The sequence below is a fragment of the Heloderma suspectum genome, chromosome 12 (genome assembly GCF_057233095.1).
Source record: "Heloderma suspectum isolate Gila_16-S chromosome 12, 16-S_ref, whole genome shotgun sequence".
Lineage (NCBI taxonomy): Eukaryota > Metazoa > Chordata > Lepidosauria > Squamata > Helodermatidae > Heloderma > Heloderma suspectum.
The window spans coordinates 9,821,095-9,838,336 of record NC_139469.1 but is presented as its reverse complement, the minus strand read 5'-3'; the positions used below and the strand labels follow the sequence as shown (position 1 = coordinate 9,838,336).

At 45.0% G+C, this 17,242-nt stretch overlaps 1 protein-coding gene across 2 annotated transcripts in view; it reads right to left on the bottom strand.

Moving 5' to 3' along the window:
* Positions 1-17,242, bottom strand: part of FOXK1 (forkhead box K1) — a 92,123-nt gene that overhangs the window by 30,655 nt on the left and 44,226 nt on the right. For both annotated transcript variants that reach the window (XM_084818293.1, XM_084818291.1), the window contains exon 2: positions 10,900-11,097. In XM_084818293.1, the coding sequence (XP_084674419.1) occupies positions 10,900-11,097 (198 nt within the window). The remainder of the gene's footprint in view (positions 1-10,899; positions 11,098-17,242) is intronic.

The following is a 17,242-nucleotide window of genomic DNA, read 5'->3' as shown; positions in this document are numbered from 1 at the left end:
TGAAAGTGGGGTGAGACCCACTGGTGGGTCCTGAGACACAGTTTGAGAAACACTGCTATAAACTAATAGCAAGCTCATTCTTCTAATGAGACCAAGGCCAAGGTGCCTATTCTTATGTAGCCAAAATGGCACCATGCCCACAAAAGAGGGAGACACAAGGCACCTCGGGGGAAACTCAAAGTTTGCAGAAGCAGTGGTGGGGGTGGGGAGAGTGGAATGGAAGAACCTAGAAGAGGGCATGGATGGCTGGAACCCTGAAAGGAGCACTCCATACTGCAATATTTTGTGGAAGATTGGATAGAGCCACTCACACCCAGGCAGAGATAACTGGGGTTCCCAGCTCCTCCTCGGGATGTGATGCCTGTTACCTTAACAGCTCCAGGCTAACGAAGATATTACACAGGACTGGTGTCTCCACAGACCTGGTGCTGCTGCATTCCATTCCCCACCAACACCCACCCTTCCTTTGCCAGTTGGTAAGCATAACTGCATGCTAAAAGCCAGAAAGATGAAAGGTTGGGGACTGTACCCAAACTTCAGATTTCTACTCACAGGGACTAGGACACCCCTTTGGATTTTCACCTCCTGTCTCTCAAAGACAGCTCTCTAATGGAGCCCGTGTGACAGAGTGCTGGACTTGGACTGGAAAGAAGCAGCTTCAAATAATTACTTCCAAGTAATCATAGATTCACCAGTTTGTCCAGGTTCAGACAACATCCTACATGACGGTTAATCTAAAACAGAAGCTGGTTATTCTAAAACAGGGAGAGAGAGGGGAAGTCATTTTCATAACATTAAATACCTTGTCATGGGCTGCATTCGGACGGAGGGGCAATTCAGCCCAGTGTGAATACAGATTAACACTGTATACAGTGTACCAGATTTATATGTAAAGAACAATAAAACCGTCAACATGCTGATTCCTTAACTGTCAGCATGTTAAATTCACAATGTTGATATGGTTTTATGATGGCAAGTTGGGGCCCACCAGGTCTTTTAGCCTATCACTCCCATCATCCTTAGTCAGCATAGCCAATGGTGAGGGCTGATCGGTGTTGCAGGCCAGAACATCTGGAGGGCCACAGGTTGCCCAGCCCTGCTCTAGAGGATCAGTTTTATTTACATGGCACAAATCAAGAAACTTGAGATAAAAGTGTTAATAGTACTTGTAAATAGTGTGTGAAGTGCGTTAGCATTACCTTATTCATTCTCACAATGAACCCTGCGAGGGATCCCCTTATCCCCATTTCAGAATTGCAAAACTGAGGCAGAAAGACAACAGCGCAGACTTAAGCAGACTTAAGGCAATAGAAACTAACAGGTTTAAAGGCACATGATTTATCAGACTATGGCCAATAGCTTACCAAAGGCCACCAGTGAGTCTAAGCAGGGACGTGAGCCTGGAAACACGAGATCGAAATGTGACACACCAGCCACACAACCGCAATGTCTCTCAGGAGCCTTTGCCAATGCTAAACAAATTAAAAAAGCAATGAAGATAATCCAAGCAATTCCAGTCTCATGCTTCTTCCATAGAAACATGCTGTTTCCAATTAGGGCAGCATTCAATTTAGACATGCGTTATGAAAAGCAGAATACATACAGCCAAGATCACAAACAACAGTCACATAACCCATTTGAAAAAGCACACAAATCTCTGAAAATAAAGCAACACAATTATATATTTTTAAAAACACATTTCTGAACATGAGAAACCCATATTTGCTTTGCTAGTCAGATCTGAGATTGAAGCTGAATCATCCTATCTACCATTCATATTCTACGTCTCTGAAGCTGAACATATTTAAACACTTTCATTCTCTGTGTCTCTATGTCCCCATTTCCGTTTATTGTGAGCCTCTGCAGAGTTTCGTTTTTCTATTTCTCATGTGCCAGCAACACAGACGTCCCCTGTGGACCAAATAGGGAACTTCCAGATGTTCAGCACAGCTGCTGTTACAACACTGGCAAAGCACCTTTGTGGATTACAGGCCACGATCATTGCTGCTACCTGCACTTCAGAGTTGCTAGGTCATTCTGCAAGTAAAATGTTCAATGTGACACAGAACCCAAATTTCTAGATATCGCTGCGTTAATTTAATGATAAAATCACAAATGTTTACAATGGATCAGGATATTCAGCAGCCTTTCGCGTACAAGTGATTTTGGGGGCTGCAACAAAATGATGATCTGTGTTTATAAAAGGACTCCTATGAATACACACACAGGTCAGAGTAATCATTAGGGATGGGTTATCCATGTATCCTGCACAAAGACAATCCTGTGAAATGGAGCAGGGGATTTTGTTTGCTGTGCAACAAACTATATTAGGACTGAGTCTTGGATTCAGGGGCAGGGCAGCCAGGGCCTATCCAACATTTAGTCAATGGATGTGTTCATACATAAAACAATAAAGCTAGGAATCTTGGCTTATTAAACCACCATGCAAATAAGGTGCATGCTGGTGCACAGCACCTGTTCATTTCCACTTTGTTCCTCTCTTTGAGCATGCAAGTAAATAAACCAGGCAGGGATAGCTTACCATGACAAGCTAGGATTTGTAAGTTAACAACAAATCCTGGTTTGAATCTGGCTTACGATCCTGGCTTGTTTGGGCACAATAAACCATAATCCCAGGTTTGGACATCACACTAAGCTATCCCTGCCTGGCTTGTTTATCCACTCACGCAAAACAGGAGCAAATGGGGCTCTAAGTGTCAATGCCAGTTTGCTTTATTTTATTTAGAAGCTGTATACCCTTCCTTTTGACGGAATGATCTTCAAAGCAGCTTATAACAGACTGCAATAACACAAAACAAAACCCTATGCCAGTCTTCCCCAACTTGGTGTCTTCCAGATGTTTTGTACTCCAACTCCCACCAGCCTCAGCCAGTATAACCAGTAAGGGATAATGGGAGTTGGAGGTCACAGGTTGGGGAAGGCTGCTCTACATATACACAATGAGGCTGTGTGATGGGACTGTCTTGTTTTTTAAGCTCTGTACAATATCTAGGAAACAGAACCACGTACAAGGTTACATTATTGTTATACAAAGCCCTAAACAACTTGGGACCAGGATACCTAGCAGACCGCCTTCCCTTATACACACCCAGGCAACCTTTAAGATCAGCAGAGGAGGACCTGCTGGTCATCCCAAAACAAATGGGATGTCGCTGTGAAATACCCAGATGGCAGGCCTTCTCCGCAGTGGCACCTACCCTCTGGAAAACCCTCCCTTGAGCAGTTCAGGAGGCGGAAAATGTGGCATCTTTCAAACACCACCTGAAAACACACCTGTTCACCCAGGCTTCTTCACCCAGGCAGTAAATAAATGAATTATGCTGCTCCATTTGACTGCTCCTTGATTTTTACTGTAGCTGGAAGTGTTTTTAATGCTGTATTTTAATACTGTGAACTGCTGAGAGATTTTTTAATTTTCAGTAGTATATAAATGCCACGAATCAATGAATGAATGAATAAATAATACCGTGAAGGTTTTAGCTCAACCTGTTCTGACTGGGTTGTCTTTCTTCTTGCTGGGAACGTTTTAAACAAGAGCACTAAAAAAGACAGTTTCATCCTCCCCCCCCCCCACTTGCAGTCCAAAATGGGAACAGACCATTCTACCACCTAGAACTCTGTCACCTCATTACGCTACATGGGTAGACCCACCAAGGGAAGAAATGGGAGAGAAGGGGATTATGCTGTGGCTTGCATTAGCAGCCTTTCGTGAGTCAGCCCCTTTGGCGAATGAGCCCCTTTCTCTTGCCAAGGACATCAACTTCCTAACCATAAAGATTAGCCTTTCCCAACCTGGGGCCGGCTGCTAGAGATGGTTTAGTCCTGTAGTGCAGTAAGTGCAAGGGTGGGAAGAAAGTAGTTCTCTAGATGTTTTGGACTTCAGTTCCCAGCATTCTTTACCACTGGCCATGCTGGCAGGGGCTTCTGGGAGTTGAAGTCCAAAACATCTGGAGATCTACCTGCTGTCCACCCCTGAGCTACAGGAGCCAACAGGCCACACCAGAGCAACCAAACGCCTGATCAGCACACATACATCCCACAACCTTTATACCCAACATTTCTGCCTTATAGTTTCTATAAGACCTTTTCGCCTGAAACAGGCTGCTGTTCTGGCCATTCTCACTAACCATGATCTCATAGACAGGATGTTTCTACTGGCTTTCTACACATGGCCACAGCCCATCTTTCTCCACATTGTGCAAGAAGATAAACAGATTTTTAAAAAATAATAATAAAGCTCACTCTCCAAATTCGAAACAAGGCTAAAACAAGACTAAATGTTTACATCGCTACTTCTCACTAACTCTAGCACAAGCAGAGTATCCCCCCTCCCCGTTTCAAACCCTGAAAACAGCAACAGATTTGATAAATAGTGTCTCCTAGAAGCAAAGCAATTGACTAAGCAAAAAAGAAAAAAAATTAAAAAGGAGGGGTTGAGGAGGAGGAGAAAGAAAAAGGAGGCTAATAATTCCTAAAAGCAACAGTGTTTTTGTACATTTCACACTGCGGAACTGCTGAAGTGGGTAGGTTTTGTTTGGTTTAGTTAAAGCTCAACCCTTCTCTAGGTAGTGTTCTGAGAAAATAAACAAATTGACAGAGGGAGGAGAGGGGTGGGGAAGAGAGAGAGAATATGAACATAAGAAAAGAAAACTGAAAAGGCTTTCAAAGTGGAGGAGAACCTGGCAGGAAAACAAGCTAGAAAGTAAACACAGAGAGGCAGGCTGCTAGAAGTACAGGGTCAAAGGGGGCAGGGCTGGGACTGTTTGTTTTCAGCAGCCTGTGTGTTGTGTTTGTGTTCCTGTTCCGCACAGCCAAACCTGCCCCTTCCACGCAAGAAGTTGGGAAGCGGCGGAGGGGAGGGCCAAGCTTCGATTTCCAAAAAGGAAACTAACTCAGGATCTCTAAAAGCTACAGCAAAGATTCCCAATGACCAATCAGGGGGCAGCAAGGCAAACACACACCAAATTAGGCAAGTGAATGTTTCCAAAGGGAGCAGGGAGGGGGAGAGGGAGAGAGAGAAACAGACAGGCACAAGAAGAGGAAAGCTGAGCTAATGAGAACAGCTTCCTAACACACCAGAAGGGAATAGAAGGGAAGGGTTAGTAGGCCCCTCTCCCTTCTTACAAGGGCTGTTGATATTCCTCTGCCCCAAAGAGCCACATTTTGGAAGTCTGGTTATCTGTGTAGTGAGGAAGGCTGTGTGCTACCATGGACAAGGACTGCCCTACTGGATTCAGTATTCTGTTTCCAGCAGTGGTCAGCCAGAAGTATCTGGGGAACTTACAAGCAGGGCACAGAGGCAAAAGCTCTTCCTCCCTGTTTGATTCCAGCAGTTGGCACGCAGAGGGGTACTGTGCCTCTGAACTCCTCCTGTAAATGTGTTTAATCCACAGTCACTGAAGCCAGTGGCCATCACACATTCTGCAAGTTTATTATGCAATGCAAGAAGCAGCAGCAACAGCATCACCACTTCAACCCCTGACATCCAAGGAGGCCTCTGGAACTCACATCCCCTCTTTGGGCTTCTTTCCCTCTATTTTATCCTCTCAATAGCCCTGTGAGGTAGGTTTGGCTGAGAGATAGGGGCTGGCCCACCCAAAGCCATCTAGCGAGCTTCATGGTGGAGAGGAGCGATTGTAGAGTACTTCGCATGGTTTCCCCCCCTGCTTTTAAAAAAGTGCCACATAAATAATACAGTATTCACATATTCTGAAAGCAACAGATTTCATCCACATTTCATCCAAGAGATTTCATCTTTTCCAACAGAAAAGTAAGCAGCACACAGAGACTCCTGTGTGGTGCATACCAGGAAAGGGGTGTTTATAAACATAGCAGCCCTTCCCCTGCAAGGAAGAACTGAGAATGAAAAAGGTTAGGTAAAAGAAGAAAACCTCAAAAGTCTTTTGAGGTTTTTCAAGAAGCACAGATAGATGTGCTTTTGCTAAGCCCCAACGGATGTTAAAGCATTGGAGCGTCTTCTAAAACATTCTTCTGCAGGATTGGGCAGGAGAAGTCAGTGTATTCTCACACTTTTTCTTCAAGCCAAAGCAGCTTTCTGAGAGTGTGTGTGTAAAATCTATTATTAGCGGTGGACAGACGGCAGCGTCACAAATGCAGGGCATACGCAGGGTTGGTTTGCCCCCAAATGTGACAGTATGGAAACCAATTACTGTATGTTGGCAAGGTGTAGCTATTTTCATCAAAAGAGGATGTTAGAAGATAAAACCACAAATAGTGCTGCTAAGACACACTGAATTTAGAAGCTACTCCTTTCGCTCTCCTATTTTTAATGTGAACTTCGAAACACAGTGACAAGAACCACTCGGCTTAGCAGCTACCCTTCTTCTCTCCTATCTTCAGACTCCCTACATCTCTCACCCATCAGCCAAGACAATGGCAGAACATAGGAAGCTTCCTTATGCTGAGTCAGATCATTGGTCCATCAAGCCCAGTACTGTCAACACTGACTGGCAGCAGCTCTTCAGGGGTTCAGGCAGGATTCTTTCCTAGTCCTACCTGGAGATGCTGGGGATCAAATTCAGGACCTTCTGAATGCAACGCACATTCACTACCTCCCTGAGGCCAGACTACTTGTCCATCTTTAGCCCAATGTTGTCTATTCTGACTGGCAGCTGCTTTTCAGGAAGAGAAAGTCCCCCCCGCCCCCCAGCTCCTGCTACCTGATTCATCTAACTGGAGATCCCAGGGATTGAACTTAAGAAAAGCCCTACTGGATCAGACCAACAGCCCATCCAGTCCAGCATTCTGTTCCTGCAGTGGCCTACCAGCTCCCCACAGGAAAGCCACATGCAGGGCATGAGTGCAATAACACCATCCTGCCCATGTTCCCCAGCAACTGGTGTACATAGGCACACTGCCTCTGATACTAAAGGTGGCATATAGCCATCACGACTAGTAACCATTGATAAACTTCTCCTCCAAGAATTTGTCTTATCTCCTTTTAAAGCCATCCAAATTAGTGGCTACCACTCCATCTTGTGGAAGCGAATTCCATAGTTTTAACTACTTTTTATCTGTCCTGAATCTTCCACCAATCAGCTTCATGGGATGACCCCTGTGGGTTCTAGTATTATGGGAGAGGGAGAAAAACGTCTCCCTATCCACTTTCTCCACACCATGCATGGGACCTTCCACATGGAAAGCAGGGGCTCTTGCCACTGTAATATAGTCTCTCCCTCTTGCAGGCTGGCAAAAGGCCTGCCCACACTAGGCTCCTGATGTACCTTCTAGGAGCAAGCTCATGTCTGCCTGCAGATGTCAACAGTGAATCTAGGGTGAGACCACCTGAATGTACATTTTTGCACACTGAATACACACGCTGGATGATGTGAAGTAATCACAGAAAGTGAAAGCAACCTGGCCACCATAGCTCTCCCATTAATTTGGTGACATGGTAATGGCGGCAATAGATGATTTTACCACGTCAGTTTCACAAAAGCACCTTGAAAACAATGCAGTGATTGCTCGAAGCCAACATGGATTTGTCAAGAACAAATGGAATTGTTGAAGATCACAGGCTGAATAGGAGCCAAAAATGTGATGTGGCTGCAAAAAAGGCAAATGCTATTTTGGGCTGCATTAACAGAAGCATAGCTTCAAAGTCCCAGGAAGTACTAGTCCCCCTCTACTCAGCACTGGTTAGGCCTCATCTGGAGTACACAATATGACAATGCAGCCAATTCCCTAGGGAGGTGGTGGGCTCTCCCACACTGGAGGCATTCAAGACAAGGCTCAGGGATGCTCTGACTTGGATTTCTACATTGAGCAGGGGGTTGGACTCTGTGGCCTTGTAGGCCCCTTCCAACCCTACTATTCTATGATTCTATGAAATTACCCTTGAATGGCTCTGTCATCTGATGCTGCCTTATACTGCAAGAGACCCTGGCCCGATATTGTTCCATAAACAGCAGCGACTTCTCAAGTGGCAGAGGCCTTTCCCTGGGACCTCCTGCATGCAAAACATGTGCTCAGCCAGTATTTACCATGCAAACTAAAAGAAAGCCATGGCTCCTGTGCCTTTAATTGTTGCACAGAAGTTTGGACGAAGGACAGGTGCAGTTTTTCTTACCACTAACATTTGTGTCTTGCATCTTTCTGTAAAGTCAGGGCAGCATACATGGGGTTATCCTGTTTTATCCTCATAAAAACTGAGCCTGAGAGATAACAACTTACACAAGGCCACATTTAGTGAGGTTCATGGCTTTGCAAGGACATGAATATGGGTCCCTCCAGTCCATACCCAGGAATCTAGCTTATGACCTGGTTTGTATGTAATGCCAATTCATGTCTTAAACAAGCCATGAATTGGCGTGGCCACGTGGGAGACAGAGCAAGTGCACTGCCTGCTGTTTACTTGCCATTTCTGCTTTGCATCCACTTTACGTTGTTAGTCATGATTTCCAAACCCAGCACTCTGGGCTGTTGAGGATTAAACAACACAGAGTTTAAACCCATGGTTTGTTGTTGGGTTCAAACTCTGGGTTGTTTAATCCTCAACAACCCAGAGTGCCTGGTTCTGCTGTCACAACTAACAACCTAGGAACGGGGTGCTCCTGGCTTGTTTTGGAAAGCGGATGCAAAGTGGAAGTGGTTGTGGTTGGCCCCAACAATCCATGGGTTGTTGTTACATGTGAATCAGGCCATTGTATCACACTGTCTTAGTACTATGACAAGAAATATTCCACTGGCTGAAAATTCCCAGCCTACACAACTACCAAAGGCAGAGGAGCCCTGTTTTCTATCAATTCTGGAAACCCTAAGCATGCACCAGGGCAAATAGCTGAGAAGCAGAGCTTGACATGGAACATGATAGAAGCCAACTTTCTCCATGTGAATGCTACACGCAAACCAAAAATACTCTCCATACAGAGTAAGCGTGGGTTAAAAAAAAAACACAACCCTCTAAAAAGTAATCCAGTAAAAGCATTGTGATATCAAAATGTTAACAAAGCTGATAAAGACAAATTAAGTTATTTATACCCTTTATTTTACCCAATGGGCCCTGTGAGCAGATTCACAGCATAACGCAGAACAATTTATCTATAATAATAAAAGAGAATGGCCACAACCATTAAACTCAAACACCTAAAACCGGGCATACCTACTAAGGGGACCACAGAGGTGTGCACCTCAGAGTTATTTCATTTTTAAAACAGATTAATTCCCAGGCAATATTTTTTTAAAAAAGCTCTCATCTGCAGTTTGCAATAGTCTTGAGATGAAATTGGGAAGGTGTTACACAGACTGAATTCAGACAGAACCAAGTAAGTGCTGACTTTCAAAGGGAGAGCAGCCATGCTCCTCTCTTGCTGTAGCATTTGGTACAACCCCAGAACTTTATTTTTGCACCAATCACAGCCTAACCTACTTAAGGCTGCAATCCTATACACAGTTACCTGGGATGTAAGTGTCAATGAACTTTACTTCTGAGTAGGCAGTTATAAAACAGGGATGAAATCCTGCTTCCCCATTCCATTTGCAGACTTGGGCTTTTTCATCTTGTTCAGGAACATTCCCACACCCCAACAGCTTTAATGTTTTTATGCTTAACTTCTGACCTGAAGAGTTTTGTGGAAATCAAAAGCTTGCACATTTCTTTGTGACCTTTGAGTTGGTCTTTATAAAGGTATCACGATCACCATTGCCATATAAGTTTATATTAATTAATTAATTGATTGATTGATTAATAACGGACCTCCATTTTTTCCCCACCAAGTAGGAAGGGGCTCTCGCCTCTCTGAACAACAACTTAGACCTCCTTAGAGACAGCCAAAGACTAGAGAAACATATTTCACTGTATTGCGTTACACAGAACAGCCAGCAAATAAATACATAAGCACATGAGTAGCCATTTCCTGGTTGCCTCTGGCAAGTAACAGGCTTGCCTTCAGGCAAACCAAGGGTTAGGGTTGATGCAAGTTGGTTGCTTCTCCTTTCTTCAAGACAGTTAACATGCCACGGATAAGTAACATAACTATGTGGACTAGTAACTTGTGAACTTACTTGCAAGGTTGCAAATGCAGTAGCAGAAAAGAAAAAAGGGGATAAAGATGACTACATCTCCAATTATACTTCTTTCTTTGACAATAACTTAAAACAGAGTTAAAACTTCCTGCATGAAAACATTTTCAGAACACTAGTTTGGACCAGTGACCGAGAACAGTAGTAAAAAGCTCACTTTAGCACTCCATTATTAAAACCTTATTTGAGCAATGGGCTAAAATTTGTAAATAAGCTAGTTATCATCTATATAAAAGCCAGGTCCTGGGTTCTGTCTCTTGGTCACACTTTAAATGTTACTCTAGCACAGCCTTCTCCAACCTGGGGCCCTCCAGATGTTTTAGACTACAACTCCCAGAATCCCCCAGCCAACATATTGTAGTCCAACACATCTGGAGGGCATGAGATTGGGGAAGGTTGTTCTAGCATGACCAAGGAACAGAATTTGGCCATGATTTATGATGGATCTCATTAATTTGCATGGGGCATGCAAAGAAGATGCCACTGCCGAGAAACTGAGGTCAGCAGGGGCAAGTTTAACCACTACGACACTGGTGCCCCTGAGAACTTACCCCCTGCCCCAAGAGGCCCAACCTCCACTAAAAATGAGTGCTAAGAGGCAGAGAACTGAGTTTTGCTCGCCATCCTACTCCAAACCCCTGCAACATAGGTGGACTCTCTGCTGACCACAGTCATCATAGTGACAGGTGTTTTACTAGTTTTACAGATCAAACACAGCAAGTGAGCAACAGAATTCTGAGAGGCATTTGTTTTTCAGAAAGGGGCGGGGAGAGCAGTGCCAGAATCTACAGATAGGCCTTGATTGATAGCAATGTACTAGGGAATAAAGGTCCTTACCTGATGGTGCCAGTTGGGGAGGGCAGGGGACTGCCTAACATCCGGAGATCCGGCTCCGGAATGTGGATCTTAAGAGGCGTTATTTGAGGGTAGAGCGGCCGAAGTGGAGGTGACGAGGCTTCCTCTTTCACCTCCTCTTTATGGTAGAGCGACGTGAATTGGATCTTGATGACTGTGCTAGGGAATCGGAAAGTACATCTGAGGAAAAGAAAGGAAGAGAAGGATTCAGCACTTTGCAGACCATCAAAGCCCTTTGAGGGTACATACAACAAGGCACATTTTCCAAAATGGTTGAATTTTAACACAATTCCCTACAGAATTGGAAAGATATCAGATGTTTGACACAAATCAAAAGGGGCAGATTGGCAAGTGGAGCATCTGAGTCGTGTGGCTTCAAGCCACCATTACTGAAATACACACCTCAAAACCCTTTTCATTTGCACATCCTCACCAAACTCACCTCTCATACAACATAGACCTATTCTACCACTCTCCCCAATGAACTCCTCCTTCCTGTAATCACTATTGCTGCAACAACTCCTAATTGGTCTGTGACTTATTATTATTTGAAGTATTTTTATGCCTCTCCTCAGCCGAAAAGGCTCCCAGAGCGACTTACATATATTAGAACAAGACAGTCCTATCCTGCAGGCTTACAAGCTAAAAAGATACGACACACAAGGAAAAAGGAATGGGGAGGGAAGAGGAAAAAATTAAGTAGTCTTTCAGCAAGGCTGGTGGAATGGCCCTACTTCTCCTTCTCATCTCCCTCCATACAACCTGCTGGAATAGCTACACTGATGAATTGATAAGGCATCCCTCTTCCTCCTGCAAGCACAGTTGCCCCACACCCAGTACTTCCCAGATCCCAATCAAGCCCCGATTTATCTCCGTTCACAGCAAAGCTTCTCCTTTCTGAATGCACAGGGACCTAGGTTGTTGCTTTAAGTCAGACAATTGTCTAGCAGCAATCCAGAGTTTCAGACAAGAGTCTTTCCCAGCCCTAGCTGTCCGGGACTGAACCCATGCCTTTCTACATACTGCTGAGCCATGCCCCCTTCCAAATGCAACCTTCCCCAGGAAAAGGATTTTCCTCCCCCTTTTTCTGTGCAGATTGCTTTGCTCATGCTGACTGCACCAGTCCTCTTGGCTGCAAGGGAGGCTGTCCCATAATACCACCGTGAGCCGTGCCACAAGTCCTGCATTGTCTGTAGTGATAAGATGTGCTCAATTTGCACATCAGCATCCTTCGTAAACCACTGCTGTAGCATCAAGCTGATGCATAATTCCCTGGAAGGTCAGCAAAGCAGAAGCTGGCTGTGCCGAATGCTTCAGCAGCAGCAGAACCCAGAAGACACAGACAAGACTGCTGATGCCTCCTCTGAACTTAGTGCTGAGGAGGAAGAGCCAGAGCAGCTCCCGTCTCACTACACCAGAGGATGGGGAACCTTTTTTCTGTTGAGGGCTGCATTCCCCTTGTGGGTGATCTGTCAGGGGCTGTATGTTGGCAATGGGCAGCACCAAACATGGCGTTGTAGGACAGACAGCTCGCACTTGCCAGAGGGCTTTTGAAACAGGGTGAAGGTTGCCCATTCCTGGTCTATAGCAAGCAATTGGCGGTACCCACTTCTGCCAGCACAATGCAGCAATTCGTAGAGGGCAGAGCCATCATTCTGGAAAATGACCCTGCTTCCCAATTTATCTGGAAGAAACTTGCTCAGCAGCCCAGAAGCCAAGCATGGCAGGCATTTTCTTTGTTCCAAAATTGCTTCAAAAAGACCCAAGTGGAAAATAGGCCTACTCAGCATGGTCACCGGGCCACTTTCAGCTATCCTTCAGAGATATAACCGCCTCCCCTCACTCCTCAGCAGATTCGCTCTGTGCCTTTTGAGCTCCAGGCAAAATATTGTTAGTGCCACTTGCTTGCTGAGGGGTATAAAGGACAGGGCTCCAGGATCAACCCTTGGAAACAGGAGAAGGGGTACGGAAAACTCACATGCAGCAGCGCAATCTTTTGAAGAAATGACACACACATTTTTGAGCTTTTATACACTCCATGGCTTCCCTCCCAGAAAGCTTTATAATCTGTCCTGAGCGTCACAGGCTGAGGCAATAAACCAGGAAACACAGAATGTGTTTGTGTGCTATTGAGCCCTCTTACGCCGGGTTGTCTCACAATATTACAAGCAAAGATGGAGCTGCTTTTTTTAGAAGTCTAGATCTGCCTCTCCATTTTAGAAGATGTTGAAGAAATTAACACTGTCTGAACTTTTTAGGATTTCTAGGCATTTTCCAGAAGCAAAGCAAGTCTTCAACCTGCACCTTGGGAGCAACACATCACTATTCTGCAAGATCTGGGGGTCTTGCAAAATGCACACTGCCTACCAAAACCGAAAAACTGTGCTGTTTTGTTCAAGGAAATGCCCATACCTACTCCATTTTGTCTGACATTTTCTCCATCAGCAGTTAAATCTGGTTGTAACTGGCCACACAGATAACAAACATGCTATAAGTACAGACAGTTATGATGGACGTTATATCATACAAGTCAATTTTCTGCTATTGCATTTTTCTTGCCAGGATTGTGAAGCGCACCTTGCCAAGGTTATTCTTACACCACTACATCTCTCCAATGGCAATCTTTTAAAAAATGTGAGATTGCTATTCCAGTTTTGAGAGATTTTATGGGAGGAAAAAGTGGAGAGAATAATTTATTGCAAACAGAAATGCCAAGAGCAAAATTCCCGTTTTGGGGGGCACACAACTGCTTCTGCTAAGCACTCTCAGTTAATTATTCTGATTGTTTCTCCAGGGGAAAAAAATATTAAGGTTTCGTAGATGCATATGCTTCTCAGCTCCAAAGAGAATACAATGCTCTCCAGAAACAAGGAACGCCAAATTACGGATGGATCAGCTGATTTACAGTCCATCTCAGTTTCGCTCACATTATTGCATTGCATTTATACCCTGCCTTTTTTCCTCTTGCAAGGAACCCAAGGCGGCTTACATTATCCTCCTCCTCTCCATTTTATCCTCACAACAACAACCCTGTGAGGTGGGCTGGGCTGAAAGTCTGTGACTGGCCCAAAGTCACCCAGTGAGCTTCCATGACCGAGTGGGGACTAGAACCCGGATCTCCCAGCTCCTAGTCCAACACTCTTGCCACTACACCACACTGGCTCTCTCAAGTCTTTTCTGCCCCCTTTCTGGTTACACTAAAATTTGTGTTTACTTATACTGTTAGTAGGTGGGGTTTAAAGGCTGCCTTTAAAGTTTTCGTTTGCTACCAAAATACATATGGAGCTGCAAACACCTCAGGAACAATGTAATGTGATGACATGCTGTCTCTTCCAGAGACAATGTATGGTAGAAGAAATGGCAATAATGTCTAGGACCACCCTGTAACAATGACCCAGTTCAAACATAACACCAGGCATTCCTGGTTGTTTTATGATGTGAAAATCTAAAAATGCTGGATTGATTATGGGTTTAACAATCCAGAGTTAACACAACAACAAACCATGGGCAATTGTTGGGCTAACTCTGGGTTGAACAACCCAGAGTTTCTGGGTTTATATGTCATGAAACAACCCAGGAACAGGGCATTCCTGAGTTGTTGATTAAAAGCGGAAGCAACCAGCATGTGATGCATGCTCTGCTTGTCTCATAATACGTGGGTTAAACAACCCAGGAATTTCCTAGCATTATGTGTGAACTGTGTCATTGTAAGTAGTGTGAAATCCAGAGTATAACTCTGTCCCAATCCACACTTTAATCTAGGAGATGCAGATGAATTGGTTCGCTTTGAAATGCAAAACGAACAAATTCCTATGCCCAACCTACACCCATTACTGCTTTTACAACAATTCACAAAGAATAGAAGTCTACAAACAAATGAATTGGCTAGTTAGTTCAAATCAATGTGTGACATTCAACACACACACCCCAACTACTTCTTGGCCCTCCCAGCAAGGTCACAATGCTGCAATGACAGTAAGAATCCACAAATGTCAGAACTTGTATCAGCATCTCACACCACAACCCCTTGGGTTCTTCATTTGCCTTCCCATTTCTTTCTTGCCAATGGTGAACAGCCCCTCCTGTCTCGCGCGTAGACCCTACATGTAGTTTTGTCCCAATACTACCCATTTATTTGGCTCCTTTATTTTGGAAGAAAAAGAAAGAGGACTGGAGCGGCGAGTGTCGACGCTCCAAGGAATAAGAGAACATGAAGAGTTCTTGGACAGAAAGGTGGAACTACACCAGCAAAGTGAAGACCAGAAGCTTGAAGAGCAACAGCAAGCTGAGGATGAAGTGGGAAATGCTGAGGAGAGGAAAAATGCAGTAGAGGATACTCCTTGGAAAGGGGTGACAGTTAGGAGAAGAACAACTAGACGCCACTCTGCACCAGTGGAAGCAGTGGAGCTGTGGAACTGTTTCCAGGTACTTGAGGATGAGGCTGGAGGACAGCCTGCAGAGGAAGAATTACAGGGGACCCCGCATGAGAGCGAGCAAGAGGCTGAAGGTCAATCAAGCAGAGGCAATGAAACCAGGGTCTACAACAACGAGAGTAGTAGTAGTAGTGAGAGACTCCTTGCTGCGTGGGATCGAAACCCAAGTATGTTGCAAAGACCCATGGACTCGCCAGATATGCTGTCTCCTGGGAGGAGAGATTAGAGACGTGACTGAAGGGTTGCCTGCACTCCTAAGGCCCGCTGACAGGTATCCCCTTCTTCCCATCCATGTGGGAACAAATTATACCACCAAGTGGAGCTACAAAGAAAACACGTCAGACTTTGAAGCTTTGGGAAGGAAACTCAAGAACTTTGGGGCCCAGAGTGTTTTCTCATCCATCTTTCCAGAGGGATAGAAAGGGAAAGAAAAATATTCCGGGTGAATGACTGGCTATGAAGGTGGTGCTGACAAGAGAGATTTGGATTCTGGGACCACGAGCTAGACTTCCTGGAAGATGGGCTGTTGGCAAGGGACGGGTTGCACCTCACAAAGGATGAGAAGAATGTGTTTGGCCACAGCATGAAGAACTTTATCAGGAGGGCTTTATACTGAATCCTATGGGGAAGGGAGACATAAAGTTGGGGGTAACAATGGATGAAGGCTCATGCACCGCAACGGAAAGAACAGTTCTAATAGCGCCCAATAATAGTCTTCACAAACATGTAGGAAGAAAGCCAGACCATGAAGCACATGGTCTTTGATGACTATATACTAATGCCCAGAGTATGGGAAACAAGCAGAACGAACTTGAACTCTTAATACAGGAGGGAAATTATGACTTGATAGGTGTAACTGAGACTTGGTGGGATGACTCTCATGACTGGAATACAGCAACTGAAGGATATAACTTGTTCAAAAACAACAGGAGGAACAGAAAGGGAGGTGGAGTGGCACTGTATGTGAAAAATAGATCTATCTGCACAGAAATACAGTAGGATGAGCTTAGTAGCCCCATTGAGAGCATCTGGGTTAAAATAAATGGAGCAAAGAATAAAAGGAACATGGTGGTCAGAGTCTACTACCGGCCACCCAATCAAGGAGAAGACGAGGATGAAACTTTTGAAAAGCAAATGGCCCATGTTTCAAGGAAGCATGATGTAGTAGTAATGGGGGACTTCAATTTCCCTGACATTTGTTGGGAGACAAATTCTGCAAAACATGGCCCCTCCAGAAAATTCCTGACTTGTGTGGTGGCTAACTTTCTCCTACAGAAAGTAAAGGAAGGAACTAGAGGATTGGCTATCCTAACCAACAGAGATCACTTAGTGGATAAAGTAGCAGTTACAGGAACTCTGGGGGAAAGCGACCATGTGTCAAGGGCTCCTTGGAGGCCTCTCTCAGTCTAATCCAGTAGCCAAGTCCAGACACAGACAAAGGGATTCTTTTCAAAGCTTTATTCCTCTCTTACAACTTAACAATTCTACTGTTAGCAACTAGATATGAGCAGCAGAGTACCTATGCCCTAAGTTGGAACAGTTGGTCCCTGTCTGAAAGGGAATCACTGGCAGACTCCTGAACTTAAGGGCTAGGGAGAGTCCCTCCCCTTTTCCCTTGGATCCTCTGGGTGCAGCCGTTGTTTGCGCGCCAACCGGGCACTATGCCTCATTTCGCACCCTCCATTTGGCGCCGCTCTCTGCGTCGGCGTCGCACGTCCATCAAGTATGCTTCCTGCGCTTTGTCACTCCCAGGACTGCTATCTAAGCTAGGAATGCCGGTGGGAGGAATCTCCATCAGCTGTTGGCCCTGGGAAAGAGGAGTGCGCTCCTCTCCCAGGAGCGACTCCTCTTCCTCAGAATCAGAACTACTCTGGGATTCTATGGGCTCAGTA